This window comes from Chlorocebus sabaeus, chromosome 13 (assembly GCF_047675955.1).
Source record: "Chlorocebus sabaeus isolate Y175 chromosome 13, mChlSab1.0.hap1, whole genome shotgun sequence".
Classification (NCBI taxonomy): Eukaryota; Metazoa; Chordata; class Mammalia; order Primates; family Cercopithecidae; genus Chlorocebus; species Chlorocebus sabaeus.
Genome location: NC_132916.1, coordinates 20,869,470 through 20,886,137, shown reverse-complemented (window position 1 = coordinate 20,886,137; position 16,668 = coordinate 20,869,470). Strand labels below are relative to the sequence as shown.

General features: G+C 36.4%; 1 protein-coding gene across 1 annotated transcript in view; it reads right to left on the bottom strand.

Moving 5' to 3' along the window:
• The window catches only part of FHL5 (four and a half LIM domains 5), a 57,443-nt gene that overhangs the window by 7,718 nt on the left and 33,057 nt on the right, over nt 1-16,668 (bottom strand). The window contains exons 2-5 of the mRNA XM_008007544.3: nt 11,353-11,523; nt 10,131-10,305; nt 8,981-9,150; nt 4,291-4,477 (exon numbers count right to left, since the gene is read on the bottom strand). Coding sequence (XP_008005735.2) covers nt 4,291-4,477; nt 8,981-9,150; nt 10,131-10,305; nt 11,353-11,511 — 691 coding nt within the window. The 5' untranslated portion in view covers nt 11,512-11,523. The remainder of the gene's footprint in view (nt 1-4,290; nt 4,478-8,980; nt 9,151-10,130; nt 10,306-11,352; nt 11,524-16,668) is intronic.

Genomic DNA, 16,668 nt, shown 5'->3' with positions numbered 1-16,668 from the left:
AATTTTCTTTCCCCTCATTTTTCTGTGCTTAGTTGTACTTAGAATACATCCTGGGGTCATATGGTTTGGGACACTATTTCTAGAAAGCCCAAAATAGAGAATTTTGTCTAATCATTCAGCTATCCTAACGTGGTGGCCTTATTACCTCACTCAGAGACAACTTCAGCTTTTGTTGAATCTGACCAATGAAGCCACGTTATCCAGTGATTGGTTTCTAAGGGCTTTGTCAGCCTCCTCCACTTTAACCTGGGCCTCCCTTGAGCCACACAGTTTCTTTTAAAAGTAGTAGAATTTGAATCGTCAGTGAGGGTCTGATCTCTCTCTCCCTAATGTGATTCCAGGGTATAGTTCAAGAAACTGATTTTGAGAAGTTCCATAAAGGGAGAAAATGTTTAGGGTTTGGGAAGAGGTTGAGATGCCCTAGGCTTGGGTCTTTATTTATTTCGTGTTTTCTCCCAGTAATCTTAGTGCTATTATTTGCTTATCATCCATGGAGTGAGGCTAAAAGAGTTATGTAATTCATATGTAATTTCCAAATACTCCATTTGGAATGGTGATGTGAAAGGGTGAATAGCATTCTATTTCAGATACATTCTTAAATAGGATAGTGAACTTTTGTTTCCATCGTAACAAACTCATTTGATGTCTTCATATATAATTTAGTAGTTCATAGAGAAATTTACATCAAATTCCTCTGCTTTCCTTGATTAAATTTATAGCTCGCTTATCTATGATGCTATCAACATTACTTCCTAATAAATGTAAATTAATTATGTACTACTTAATTCCCTTAATGTTATTCAAAACGTTAATAAGCTGACTGCAAGAGTAATGTTCTGTATATACATAAATTATGCTATTCATAAAACTATTACATGTCTAGCATTTTGATACTCTTGAGTTTTTCTTAATTTTATTAGTAAGCCTTGTACAAGTGGCAAATATAAAAGCAATTCTTCCAGATTTTATGAAGAAGAAAAACTAGAAGCATCTGACAACTTTAAGAAAGGGCTGAACCAACATGTGAGACGTTTGCAAACTGTTCCAAAAAGGATATGTTTACTCCCTTACTCCCAAATCCTCATGAGGGTTATTTGCAGTAAGAAAGTCATCCCTGAAGCGGGTCTCTGGCACCTGTTTTATCTGGTTTCATAGGTTTCTGACAAGTCAGTAGAATAAGAGCTGGCATTTGTTGAGTGCTTGAATGTGTGCCAATCACTATTCTAAGTCTTTATGTGTGTTACCTTATACAGACCTCACCTTACCTTCGTGGGGGTAGATATTAGCATCAGTCCCACTTTGCAGACAAAAACTGAAAAATGAGAAGTTTAACCACTTGCCCCAGGTTACCCAGCTAGTAAGCAGCAGACCTACTATTTAAGCACAGGCCAGTTGTCTTTAGAGTCTCTGCTTTTAACCTCATGAAACTAAGTTTGAGTTTCTCTTTGGTAAAGAACATGGTCAGGAACATTAGCATCGCTCTCTGAAGAAACCACAACATTTGAAATTCCTTTTCCTTGAAATAAACAGAGATGGAAGAAAGCAAAGCTGCTCAATTGCTTGTTTTATAAATAAGGCAAATGAAGGCCTCCCACCCTGGACGTGAGTTAGTCACCCATGGTGACACAGCAGTGGGGACAGGAGGACCAAGTCTTTTGCTCCTCAGTCCGAGCCCTTTTCACTGCATGAAGCTGCTTCATTTATCCCTGATAATTTAAGGGGTTAATCCTATCTTAAAGGAGGAGAAAATATGGTAGCTATACCTGGAGTTTGTTCAAATGAAGCAGTTCAATGTGCTGGGTTTTAAAAATTATACTTGGTGATTTATAGGCAGATTTCTCAGAGCTTTTTAAAAAAATTAATGGATTAGTTAATCTTAATTGACAAATACAAATTGTACATATGTAATGTGTTGTTTTTGTATATGTATACATTGTGGAATGGCTAAATCAAGGCAATTAACATATCTATTACCTTATCATATACTTTTTTTGCGTGTGGTGAGAACATTTAAAATCTATTCTCTTAGCAATTTTCAAGTATATAATACATAGTTGTTAACTATAGTCACTATGTTGTACAATAGATCTCTTGAAATTATTTCCCCTGTTTAACTGAAATTTTGTATCCTTTGACCAAGAATACCTAGCTTCTTAAAGTGATATAGTAATCAGATGAATGCCAATTTTCTGAAGACATGTAACAGTATCAGATTTCCAATGGTACATCAGTTGAAATAGCTCAATTTTAAAGAAGCAGTACTACAGGGTCTATAGATATTTAACAATTAGATCAAGAAATACTAAAGTGAGTTGTAAGTTCTTGCAGGCATTTCAGTCTCTGGTGTCTCAATCAAAAAGTTTAGAAAAGAGATTAAAATAGTTATTAGACATTTCCTGTGGACTGATGAGTCTGAATAAAATATATAATATTGCATTTAGATTACTTTTGGGTCAGATTGTTTGCTCTTGATCATCCTTATATTTTTGTGCAGAACAACGTTGTTTTTCCATCTCAACTTTAAAAGCCTGGGCTCAGTGATCTGGAACAATCTATGAGAAAAATCACTTAGGCACATGAATCTGTGATATATCAGAATTGAAACTCAAGTTCAGGGCTTGTGTAGGCTTTTTGCAGATCAGTATTAGCCATCTGGATGCCCAGAGAATTTTGAAACCTATTTTGAGTTGTTAATTTCCTGATTTTCTCATTGAAGTTCTCCTTTTCTCTGTCCCGATTCAAGAAAAGTATTGTTATAAAATAAATGGACTGTGATTGCAGATTTTACTAGGGAGATTCTGGAGCTCCAGGTACTGTTGGATATCTGAAAGTCCCATTTTCTAACTAAAATCAGTGGAGATAGTGGCTTGTTCTCTTGGCTATAGGAATTGCCAAATTTGTAGAAGGCAGGAGAGCAGGGTGGTTAAAAGCATGGACCCTGGAGCCCAGTGGTGTGAGACTGCTAAGGCAAGTTCTTGCAAGGGCCAGGGAGGTGATCTAGCTGAGTGATGCAGACAGGGTGCAAGGAACAGAGAGGGCATGCCCAATGCAATTGAACAGCCACTAGTTCCATATGATGGTGACCCTGCTGGTTAATGTGGAGACAGTTTGCTCACCCAATGGTAGGTTCTTCCTCTACTTTTAGCTGCAGAGATGGATTTTACATTTCCAAACATGTTCAGGCCAAACATCACCTGCCTGCTGGCCAGATGTAGCCTGTGGGCCAGTGTGAGATCCTGACACACATGGTGCTCCGTCTAGAGAAGTAAGACCATGCTGTTTTTTCTGGTGACACCCTCCCTTCCCTTGCAAGTCAGTGAAAGCCTGCCAAGGTAGGGCTTGCTGTGAAACTTTTTCTTTCGGTTGGAAAGTGCATGAAGACTCAACTTTTATTTTGTTACATATTTGAAGATGAAGAAGGAGGAAAGGGATAAAATAATCTTTAATTCTATGGTATGTAAACTGAATTAAAAATTGAAATATGATCTAAGAATACTAGGAATAGAAAGTAGATATACAGTTCTGACACATTATTAGGTGACTATAAATTGCCAGAAAGAATACCTGCTGGATTTCTCAAGTGTCATGCTAGTTTCAGTTCCTTTATTATAGGATTAGCATTTTAAAGGTGTCTCTGAGGAAAAGATGTATTTCTTTTTACCTTGAAAACCTCTTTAACATGGATCGATTTATCATTATGTTATTTTCAAATCATGTCACATTTTTTTTCAGTAAAATGCTATCTTGTTTTCTTTCATCTACTCATAAATGCACTTCACAATTGCACGTGAATAGAGAAAAGAGAGTAATACATTTGTTAGAAGCATCTTAAAATGAAGTTTAATTAATTACTGACCTATGTTACCTTAATTATTACAGCTTCAGATGTTCTATACAATAGTGGAATTTAATTAAAACCTTCCTAACTAAAGGATGCTTGGTCCTATTTTGGAATTAAGCAGGATTCTGATTTATGAGTACTCTTTCCTCCCACTCAAATCTTAATGAGGCTGCAAGCAGACCTCCTTGTGAAGGTCTTTTAATTTGAGTCAGTATCATTAGGTTTAGTAGGTAGTTACCTTTACCGAGTATAGGCACCCAAATTATACTTTCCTTGAATAATCCATGTAATATTTATGCTCATATATTTGTACCCACTTGTGTTTATCTCAAAAGGAAACATAAATGAAAGCTTCCCATCCTTTAATCGCATTTCCTAAATTAACTAGACAGCGTTTCATATAGTCATAACTGTCTCATGGCAAGATCATATTGAACTGAAGAACTCACCACTAATGGGTTTGGAACAGGCTACACACTTGTTGGCATAAAGATGGTTGTAGCAGTCCACGCAGAATGGATAGTCGTCTCTGGACATAAACTGTTCTTCACAGAGATCTTTCCTACAGCCACTACACAGAAAACACTCTTTATGCCATAGCTGGCCACAAAATGTTATCCCACCTGAAGTTATCACCTGCCAAAGACCACAGAAAAGGCAATGACCATGGGAGCCATTACAATTCAGATCATTTCATGATTCTCTTGAGATCCTAGTATCTCTGGGGATTAAAGGAAGCAAAAAGAAAAAAAAAAAAAAGATCATTTCATGCCTTCTATGTCCACAACTGGTGCTTTCGGCTACTCTATTTTCATCTTAGGATGTTCTTTTCCTCAAAAAGTCATTAAAAAATTAATAATATGAGAAACCAAAGGTTATAGGAATTAATTAGAAGTAGAAAGAAATAAAAATTATTGTATATTTTTCTCCTACAATGAAATAGAACAGAGGCAGGGCCCTGTTGGACTCAGGAAGATGGGGGAGAAAAGCACACACGTTCTTTATTCACTTCCTCATACTTCTCTGAATTTTCTTAATTTTGGTTTTTAAAGATCTGCTGTTAGAGCTATTTTCTATACTATGTTCTTATAACTACCTGTCTAACTTTAGGGATGCTTAAAAGAATTTTTCTTTTTCCTGAACTTTTTACACCAGGTACAAGAATATCCAACAGCAGTAACTCTGAAGGGAATTGGTAAGCACCATTATTTGTTGATAACAACTACCATTTCTTAAGTGTTTTTTTAGTCCTTAGCATCGTGCTAAGGATGACCTCTTCTGAATATTCTCAACACCTCTACATTGTAGAGAATATTATCTTTCCCTCTTTTCCTATGAGCAACTACTGAGGGTTACAGTCATTAAGTTACTTGCCATCGCCACAGTGAGCTAGGATTCAAACCTGCATGGTCTGACTCCACAGCCTGTGTGCATCACCATTAATACCATACTGAGTCAAGGTTACCTTGCACAGATAAGCAGTTGAAAATCCTTGCTGAATGAATGAATAAATACCAAAGAAAAAAAATAGTTGGAAAGTGATTCCAATATTGTATCTAGCAATGGGGCGTTGTGGGAATCAGAACTCAATGGAGTGAGCCCTAGTTGTATGTTGAGCCTTAAGGTGTTATGTGAAGTGTTTTGCCAGAGATGTAATTAGTTCTGCATAAGGTAATTTTTTTTCCTAAATGAATTTAATCCATGAATTCTACTTTTTAAAAGGCTGAGAAATCTTTATTTAGAATCAGATGGATAAATATTGGGCAATTTTTCTCGTGTAACTATTTTTAAGCCATATCACCTTTTGAATTTACAGCTAATGAGCTCTTAGAGTTGCTGCAGATATTGGAATGTGTTTTTGTAAATTTTTGTAATGACTGAAGCAATGGGATATCTGAGGTGGTTCCCACAACTTTTGTATCAAATTAACTAGATAGTAAAACATAGAGCCTATTTTAAGCCACCTCCTTGTTTACAAACTCGAAAATGTTATTTGTCTGTGACATAGACTTGTGAAAAAATTATTCTAAATATATTTTTAATCGTATAACAAATATCTTAGAAATTAAAGATATTTGATATGAAAGATATTTTCCTAGAGGAAAAAAGCATACTATTCTGAATAAGTAAATGGGAAGCATAATGGTGTGATGGAAGTAAAGCAATTTAAAATACCCCCTACTGACTTCCAATGCCCTACAGCAGACACAGCAGAATTCATGATTCCTTTGATTTGTTTGGTCTAATGATTAGCAGGCAATGCTTAAAAGATCTGAAACTTGAAAAATGTATTCACAGCAAAATAAAACTTGATATATACACCAAAGACTGTTTAATTAGAGACAAGAAACTCTGGAACATTAGAAATAGTTTGCTTGTGATTACATTCCTTTTGAAGAGGTAGGAAGGTTAAGATGAAGTCTAATATCTAAGTTTGGTTTTCATCACTGATTGATCCCAGGATTTAGAACAAGTTTCTTCTCTGAAAAAGTGGAGGCAATAATGATTTTGCACTCTGTAGGTGACAGATGAAAAATTGAAGAAGACGTTTAACTCCTTTTGAACCTTGAGGAGTTCGAATTTGAAGGGCTTGTAGTTTAAAATCATTTGCTTTCTGGCGGAAAATAAATCTTAGTGTAACAAAATAAAATCTATGGATTTTAGAGCTTAAAAGTTCTAAGAGCCTGACTGTCAGGTCGTTTTTTCTTTTTTTTAAGAAAATATTTGGGTTTTGGTTTGGGTTGAAAAAAATTGTTTAGATTGGATCATCTTGATCAAAAACATATCCAGCTTTTTAGAAAAGGACTTGTGGTTTTAAAAACTAAATAAAAAATAATCCAGTATGTCATAATCTGTCTACTACCCAATATAAATATTTTGTAAATGTTTGGTGACTTCAAATCATATCCTAAATATAGTTACAGGCTCCAATAACCTGGGAAACATCAGCACTTGGCCTAGACAGTGCTCAGCATGGATGTACTAAAGAAGCTTCACTCTTGAATTGTTATAGCATTGAAAGAGACTTTATATTGTATCCAATAAATGATTTTAAGATAATTCTCACAAATCTCATTACTGTTTTAGTCTAAGTCTTTAAGAAATGAAGTCTAAAATTGGCTAACTCAGTTGTCTCTCAAAACAGTGAGATGAATCTATTCATTTTATTTCCAGCATGTTTTTAATTTCTTTAATTTTTAAGTTTTGTATATTTTTTAGAGATAGGATCTCGTTGTCACCCAGGCTGGACAGTGGCTCAATCATAGCTCACTGCAGCCTTGAATTTCTGGACTCAAGTGATCCTCCTGCCTCAGCCTCCCAAGTAGCTGGGACTACAGGCACATGTCACCATGCTTGGCTAATGTTTAAAGTTTGTTTTTTTTTTAAATAGAGACAGGGTCTCACTATGTTGCCCAGGCTGGTCTTGAACTCCTGACCTCAGGCAATCTTCCGACCTTGGCTTTCCAAAGTGTTGGGATTACAGACATGAGCCACCATGCCTAACCTCCAGCATGTTTTTAAATGTTATCATTGGTAATTCTTTGCAATTCATATGTCACATGGTCATATGGCTTGATTGCTGCTTGTAAAGTCATTTTCTAAGCTAGTGTTTTGGTAGAGTAATGAAGGTCTCAGTCATAAGATTATTTTATATCATGTTGTCATCAATTACAATTCTCAGCCATCAACATTGTATAATTTAATAATTATAACTTAGTATAGTATATTGATGCCTCTTTAAATGAAATACTGGTATTGGTTATGCATGTTAAACAATCACTGCATGTGTGTGTGTATGTGTATGTGTGTTCACATATGCGTGTGTAGAAAGTGGTAGTGTGACTTCCAGCTGTCCAGATATACAAACAGGCTTAAGAGTTCTCCCAAAGTGGCCCATAGATAAAAAGTACCTTGAAACCACTATACTAATCCAATGTATTTTCATGATTCAGCTTTCTTATGACAATTTATGGTATCATTTTAAACTTATGATGCCTCAGAGATCAAGGATTTCTTTGAGAACATCCCATATATATTATATGGAATGCAGACAGGCTTCATCAAGGTGTTAGAGCTACTTTTTCACATAAAAGCTTAGAGGATAAAAAAAGAATTGGATGAAGTTTACTTCAAAAAAATCACTTTTTTTTTTTTCTCTTAGAAAATGTTTTTTGAGTGGGAAGCCAAGTCAGAAGGCTGTACATGATCCTGGAGCTGGAGTAAAGGAACTTGCTGCCCTTAGTCTTCTTTCTGTCTTTTGTCTGCTGAACGTCCCCCATGATCTTGGCACTCTCTTGAGCTGATTGCTCTACTCTTAGGAAATACAAAAGCTTCAAGTGAAGAAGACATTTGCATTGCTGAGAAAGAATGTGAAGAGTTAAACGCCCTGTTTAACTTGGTTCCCTTAGTCACTTTGTGAGGCAAATCCATATTTCTCTGAAACAGTTAATACTGAATGGATCAAAAATTATTTTTTAAGAAACATCTGTATTCAAAGACAGACCTGTGCTTTCTCTCAGAATACGTGAGATCTTGTATAAAAGCAGTGAATGGGCCAGGTGTGGTGGCTCATGCCTGTAATCCCAGCACTTTGAAAGGCTGAGGCAGGTGGATCACCTGAGGTCAGGAGTTTGAGACCAGCCTGACCAACATGGTGAAACTCTGTGTCCACTAAAAATACAAAAATTAGCTGGATGCAGTGGCAAGCACCTGTAATCCCAGCTACTCAGAAGACTGAGGCACGAGAATCTCTTGAACCCAGGAGGCAGCGGTTGTAGTGAACTGAGATTGTACCACTGCACTCCAGCATGGGCGACAGAGTGAGAATCCATCTCAGGAAAACAACAACAACAATAACAACAACAACAAAAAAAAAACAGTGCAATGAACTGGAATACCAAATCACTTGAGCTGTTTGGAATATTAAATTCTTGCTGTGGCTGGAATTTTATGGTTAACAAAAAAAAGATGGTTATCCTCATCGTGACAATTAGTGGTTTGGACATGTTGAAAGTCCAAACTACTATGGGTGTGTGATTGCAGATATAGCGTAACAATATCAGTTCATTCCAAATATACGATACAGCTAAAAAGAAAAGGTCTGAGTTTCCATAAGCTTCACCCTCTTTAGAAAATTACCTTCTTACAAAAGTTGCAGTAGTGAGCAAACTTCTTCTCAAAACACGGCACACAAAAATTGCCACTCTCTTTGGAGATCAAAGGCTTTGTCCCTATAGGTTGTTGGCAATTCTCACACACAAAACAGGTTTCATGCCAGTAGTTTCCTTTAAATTCCATTTTGCGGGAACCTGTGCTCCAAAATTAAGGACCTGTTAGTATAAGTCAAGCATAATACAGATCAAATTACTTTAAGACGTTTTAAGTTAAGATGATAAATGAATTGTCCTTTTAGAAAAATAGCATTTTCTCAGGTTCAAAAAAACCCATTCATCTGAGAAAAAAAAAAAAAAAAAGAAAGAAAAGGTTGGTAAAGTTCAGCCATGGTGATGGAGAATCACCCTTACACTGAAAAGTCTTTCAAGCCCTTCATAACCTATAATCTGGAGATGTAAAAGTACTTCGAATGAAGACTCCTAATCGTTTTACATGGTTTGGATAAATTGGGCCATCAAAATCATTACAGGGGTATGAAAAATGCCCTGAGCACAACTACTGAGACTACGCTGTGCAGTTATGGCCTTCTAGAAATTCTCTGAATCCATAATAAGAAAATGAGAGAGCAAGAGTGAGACAGTAAGATTGAATTATGTTCTTATGCTGCTGTCCATAGAGATTGAGAAGAAGATCAAAATATAAAGAATTAGTCCTTGCCAGAAGTGGAATGATGTACATGAACCCTGTCTTCCCTAAGAGAGAATAACAATGACTGATCCCCAAAACAGTTTGTGTCAAGCTACAAAATGACAGTTGGCCCCAGTCGCCTATGATGAGTCACTCTTTCTGATGCCATTCATTATGCCTAGGGCACTGCGTTTAACGTAGTATTATTGCTATAAATTTTTCTTTATTTTATGGGTGAGGTTCTGGTTTGAAATGTTTCAATGAATTAGACTTCATGAAAATACACAGAACACTGTAATTTACCTATTCAAGGATAATGAATGAACAATCTTTTTATTTCTAAGGTACACGGAAGGAGATTGAGAGAGTAAGAAAGATGTCTTTCTCAAAACCAGGGTTTTGGGAGCTGCAGCACTCCTCATGTGCTGGGACTTAATGAAAAGCATGGCAGCTTCAGTTAGAGACAGGAGCCCCCTTGAGATCCTACCAGGCATGATGGTCCTCTTGCAGTGGAAGCACTTGGAGGAGCATTCCTTAGAATAGCATTCCGTGCACAGCAGGCGCTCATCCTTGGCAGCAAAAGGCTTTTCCACCAAAGAGTGATTGCATTTGGTGCACTTGAAGCATCCTTCGTGCCAGTGCCGGTCTTTGTAACAAAGATCCTTTGAGACAGTAAATAAAAGTTAATTAAATGTGGTTGTGACAAAACAGGACATTTTATAAGACAAAACTGAACACTCCTGGGACTCTCATGTCAGTAGGTTGTGCTAGTAGCTTGAGGGAAAGTTGTTACTGAAACTGTTACCCATAGAGAGGAGACTCTCTGGGGTAATTAAGAGCTGGAGCCCAGGGCTTTCTTGGTGGGTCACTTAAGGCAGCTGGGAAAAAACAAATGAATTCTCTGCTGTGTCTTCAAAATTTGCCTATATTCTTTTTGTAAACTACGATAGAGGTTTTTCATGGAATGATTTTTAAAAATTTTGGGGTACAATGTTCTATTACTTTTTGAGACTTATCTAAAAAGCAAACAAAAAATAACATCACCTAAGTAACGCAAATGCAGAAAAAAAGGAAGAAAGATAGAGAGAGAGAGAAAGACATTTGGAGGATGGAAGGAAGGAAAGAGGAAAGAAAGAAAGAAAGAAAGAAAGAAAGAAAGAAAGAAAGAAAGAAAGAAAGAAAGAAAGAAAGAAAGAAAGAAAGAAAGAAAGAGGGAAAGAAAAGAGAGAGAGAGAGAAAATAAGCATGTCAGAGGAATGGGTGGTAGGAGTGACAGCTATCAGTAGGGCTTAGTAGAAATAAAGCTGATTTTACGTCAGAAAACAGATTTTGAATCCTTACAACTTCAATTCTTTATGCATTTATTTATACCCTTGTCATTCCAGAAATAACAAACACACTCAGAGGGTTACCAAGGGCTTGGAAACAGCAGGAAAATTCTAGCTGTGTAACTTTGGACAAATAGCTTAACGTCATTAATCTTTAGCATTCTCAGCTACCTTATAAGATCATGTGAGGATTAAGCATATGTTGTATTTCATAGTGCTAAGTGTAGTGGCTAGAGTTTGACTGCTGGTAACTTTTAAGATCCTTGTATATCCAGTAGCAGAGAAATGGTGTTGAGAGTCAACACTAAAGGAAAAGAGGCACTCCAACCCACTTGTTTGCTGTTCATATGCAGTAATTCTGTAAATTGTGTTGAGACTTACCTTAGAATCGGATTCAATTGGTTTTTTGCACTCCTCGCAATAGTTAGAAAATACACGATCATAACATGTAACACAGTACGGACTGTCATCCTTTAGTACATATTTCTTCCCAAGAAGTGATGCTGTGCAGTATTGACAGTAAAATTGAGCAGTTGTCATTTTGGTTTGATCCTGTGAATGACAAAGTGATTCATGTATATAAAAGCAGAATTTTGTTTATAGGATAAATGACGAAACCTTAATATAATGTGAGTGAAGCATTCGGATGAATTTATATTTTCTTAAGCAAAAATCCACCAATTTAGGAAAATATGCTTCTAGTCATGGTGACATTTGGAGTGATTTAGGAAAGGTTACTCTCCCATCTTGGCAGTTCCTGTGTGTTTTGCTAAAAAAAATGCATAAAACCTGCAGCTAGATTATGAAAAACATCTTGTGTTTATCATAAGCTAATGTGGAATTCAATGAGAATATGGTATCTGTTGAAACAGGATGGTTTTACCTCAAGGATATAAATATAAACTGTTGCTAGGGCTTTTAATAACTGTCATCACTTACTTCTTGCTGGAAAATTCTAGAGGCAGATTTTGATGGAAAAACAGTCTTTTTTACTGAAATATAAATTAATAATCAATACATTGTCATTCGAGTCTTCACTGAATAAGGGCTCTGCACATTTACCCCAAGGTCTTCCTGTACCACATCCCCTCCTTAGCTGTGACTTCCACCATCCCAAATGTGCTGATGACTCCAAAATCTCTGTTTTCTACTAGCTTTAGATATCTTCATTTAAATACCTTTTACCAAGCTGGCCAAATAAAACTCCTCAGCAGGTAGGATTCTGAACAAGTGCTAGGTCTTTGTGACTATTGTTGAACAATTGCCCAAATGCAGAAGTGCATATAAAATCATCAGTGGTAGAAAACAATAATAGGTTCCTTCAGGCTTTAGGGCCAAAGTAATATGTATAGAGTATAAATAATAGCAACAGCTATTCCATTATAGCTATGGATAAAATAGCTAGAATTCATCTGCAAGGTGAAAATCATTCTGTAAGGTGAATAAAAAAGCTGATATGAAACCTAAAGCCAGTGGTAGATAAGGATTCTGATTGTCTTGTAAATTTGGAAAGCCATTAAGAAACTACGCATATAGATTTCCAAAGGTTTTAATTAGGCATTGAACATGAATTCTTTGTTGTTACAAAAAAAAAAGTAGTACTGCTTTTCCTCGGAAAATGAGATTTGTCATCTAAGGATTTACTGGAATATATTAGGAGCTTTGAATATTTTCTAATTCTCTCCCAACAGAATTTTTTTTTAATTTTGGCAAAATCAGAGGAGCAATTAACGATGATGATACAACAGCGTTTTTGATACTAGTTTGTATTGACTACATTTGAACTGTTATTCTCATGCGTTTGCCTTATTCTAGTGATGAAGTTCCCAGCAGAGAGCCTTGCTAAATGCCCATGATTATTAATTCTGTACATAGCAGTTTTGCTATATTGTTCTTCACTAACAAGTAGAGAAAAGGCAGAGGATTTGGAATATGTGGGTCTTTTCCCAGGAAAGACGAAATGCAGACTAGAAAATTTGCAATGGAACGTGGCCAAAATCATCTACAAGGAACATTGAATTCTCCATTTGATTAATTCCACAGAAATGTTCCTTCCTAGTGAGTACAAACACACTCAGAGGGTTACTGAAGGCTTGAAAACAGCAGGAAAATAGATCTAATTCCCTTGAAAGGTTTAAAAATAAAAGTTTTATTCACATTTACAGCAATCAAGTATTTATCACTTCATAGAAATAAAGTATGTACCTTTAACTCTCTTCACTTAATATGGAAAACGTCACTTTCATTAATATTTATTTTCATTTTAGATGTATATAATAGCATCATGAAATATAGCCCCTCAGTGGTTAGGAACTGGCAGTCTACTGCCATTTTGTGAGGCTTTTAGTGTATTATAAAATGAATATATAAAACCACAAAAGGGATTACACCAAATTGATAATATTTCAATTGCTTATTTTAAATGACACTTTAAACATGACAACATCAAAATACCTGTAACTTATTTAGTGATCAGATCAGATGCCTAAATATAAGACAAGATGGTCCTTCTCCCATCCAAGTCCTAATAGGATAATAGGCCTGGATCCACAGAAAATTCCTCACAACATAGACCATATGTCTTAATTTTTTTTTTTTTTTTTGAGACGGAGTCTCGCTCTGTCACCCAGACTGGAGTGCAGTGGTGCGATCTCTGCTCACTGCAAGCTCCGCCTCCTGGGTTCACACCATTCTCCTGCCTCAGCATCCTGAGTAGCTGGGATTACAGGCGCCCGCCACCGTGCCCGGCTAGTTTTTTTTTTTTTTTTTTTGTATTTTTAATAGAGTCGGGGTTTCACCATGATAGCCAGGATGGTCTTGATCTCCTGACCTTGTGATCCGCCCGCCTAGGCCTCCCAAAGTGCTGGGATTACAAGCGTGAGCCACCGCACCCGGCCTCTTAAAGGAAGAAATTTACTTCTTATTCAATTCTGTTTTGTAAAAGCAACATCAGGAAGTTGGGTAGGGTGAGGACAGTATTGGTCTAATATCTCAAAACCTTGTGATTTTACACTTGTAGGACTATACAGTGGGAGGAGGCATTTGGTCCAGGTCAACACTTCTTAAATATTTACTCAATGATTTGAACTCCCTGCCCCCTCAAGGAGTCTGAATTCTCTTAGCTTAGCCCCTGTCTTAGTAATAGTGAATGTAATTTGAAGTAAGAGAACAAACTGAATGTTTATTCTTTTCTTCTTGGTTAGAAAAAATACACTAAGAAATTCATTCCTCATTTTCATGAAGTCTATCGTTTAACTATTGATCTTTGAATATATCCAAATAGTGTTTCTTAAAAATAGAGGTATTATAACTATATAAAAGATACACATTCTATTAGAACAATATAGAATTCTTAGAGAACCATTATAATAGAAAGGAGAGTGAGGAGAGACCTTTCTAGGAAGACCTTAAGGAAGTTAAGCTGTTGGAAATCTGTTAGGAAGGAAGGAAGATTGGAAGAAAGGAAGGAAGAAAAGAAGGAAGGAAAGAAAGAAGAAAGGAAGGAAAGATCAAACTTTATTGAGGAAGGGAAAAGACAAGTGAGAGAATGGCATAGGAGCTCATTTGAAGTTGGGAAATGTTTAGTTTTGAGAACAAATTTTCACCTGGGTACATTAAGGATGAAGAAGGATCTTGAAACTTTAAAGCTTTTTAAAGTGATTTGAACTTCGAATGCAAGTAGTTCTAACTGGAATGAAGCAGGCAGAACAGGTAAGAGAATGAATTTTTCCAATCTGACCACTTTTTACTATCTTACGCTTTTCTAAACATTATTCTTTACTTTTTCCACTTCTTTATCACTAACATTAATAGTTTAAAATTCTCAGGGAATAATTCTGTGTCCAGAAGAGCAAGCCAATTAGCTTGTTTTAATCATGCCCTAACAGGTAGAGCTGTAGGAAAGAGGATGAGGACTATGTGATTTTTGTCTCAGGAATCACCACCTGAGGAATAATTTGTCAAAGACATTGGAAAATTTTTGCTTTCAAAGATTAAAAAGTCTTGAGCAAAGCTGTTCTTAATTATGAGCTGTAAGAACTATTAATATAAACAATGTACCCCCAATTGGTTAGCATTCAACTTTTCTAGGTGTGAACTCAGCAGTGCTAGTCATTCACTTGGAATGTATCACTTAGACATTCTTCTCAAACTTCTTTCAAAGTTATTCAGCAACTAACACAACATTTAAGCCCAGAAGTTTTATCTTTGCATATTGGGATTTTAGAAGGTTTATTTAGTGGTACACTGATACATCAAAGAACATAATGAAGACAGATGAGTAGAAGACAGATGAGTAGTTCAGCAATTCAATGACATCAATGGACTTGGCTTTGTTTTTCTAGTTCCCTCCTTTAGATTTTAGATTTCTCCCTTAAAAAGATGTAAGTTCGGCTGTTCTGTGTCTCGCCTGTAATCCCAGCACTTTGGGAGTCCGAGGTGGGCGGATCACCTGAGGTTGGGAGTTTAAGACCAGCCTGACCAACATGGAGGAACCCCTGCTCTACTAAAAATATAAAATCAGCCGGGTGTGGTGGCGCAAGCCTGTAATTTCAGCTACTTGGGAGGCTGAGGCAGGAGAATCACTTGAACTCGGGAGGTGAAGGTTGCGGTGAGCCCGGATAGCACCATTGCACTCCAGCCTGGGCAACAAGAGCAAAAACTCCGTCTCAAAAAAAAAAAAAAAAAGAAGATGTAAGTTCATTGGTAATGGTTTCTGTAGCTGAGAATGTTATTTCTTAAGTGCTATTTTTAAAACCAGAACAATTTTGCGTCAAGTTATATTTTATGGTGAGTTATTGATAAAAAGCCTAATGCTATGAGTAATATATCCACTTAACATTTTTACTATGCTATGCAGAATGAATAGATTTACAAGAAGTGTAGTTGAGAACATTTCACGTGGGAGAGAGGCAAGGACTAGGTGCCATGCCTGGTATCTTTAATATACTATTGTTTGCAAGGCATCACACACCATCTATTTATTAATGCATTTGAAAAACATGTAAAGTACATGTCATTTGCAAAGTAATCTGCTGCAAGTTGTAAAGGACATAAAAATAGATTAGACTCACATACTGTCTGCAGAGAGCTTATGATCTAGGAGGAAGAGTAAGGACATTTCATAAATCACTAAACAAAAGTTAGGAAGTGATGAGAATAAATGAAAGGTTACAAGTTTTATAGCAGTAGTTCTAAACATTGGGTACACATTAGAATTTAAAAAATGTCCAAGGTGCATCCCTGTCTCAGATAAATTAGACTTTTTGGGAGTGCACTAAAAATAAGTATTTTTCCGTTCTCAAGTAGCTCTAATATCCAGCGCGGTTGAAAACCACCCCCTTAAAGAAGGAGGAAGGACAATTACTTTCAGCTAGGAAAAATTCAGGAACAACTTGAAGCAGTGGCAACTGAATGACTTATGTAGCAGATACTATGGATTGGCCTTCCCAAACTTGGTTTTATCCTCTTTCAAGTTGGAGAGATCAAGGAAGTAAAAGCATTTCCTGGATCTTCTTACAGTGTGTGTTCAGGATGCAAATTTGTCTCTGCTACAAACACATGGGAAAATCAGCAGGTAGATATGAAATGAAAGACGTGTTCCTGCTGCTGTTGATGGTGGCAAATCGGCTGGCTGAGATGTGAACAGCTTCTATCCATTCAGAATGCCAGGATTCAGGTTTCCTAACTGGTGTTTTT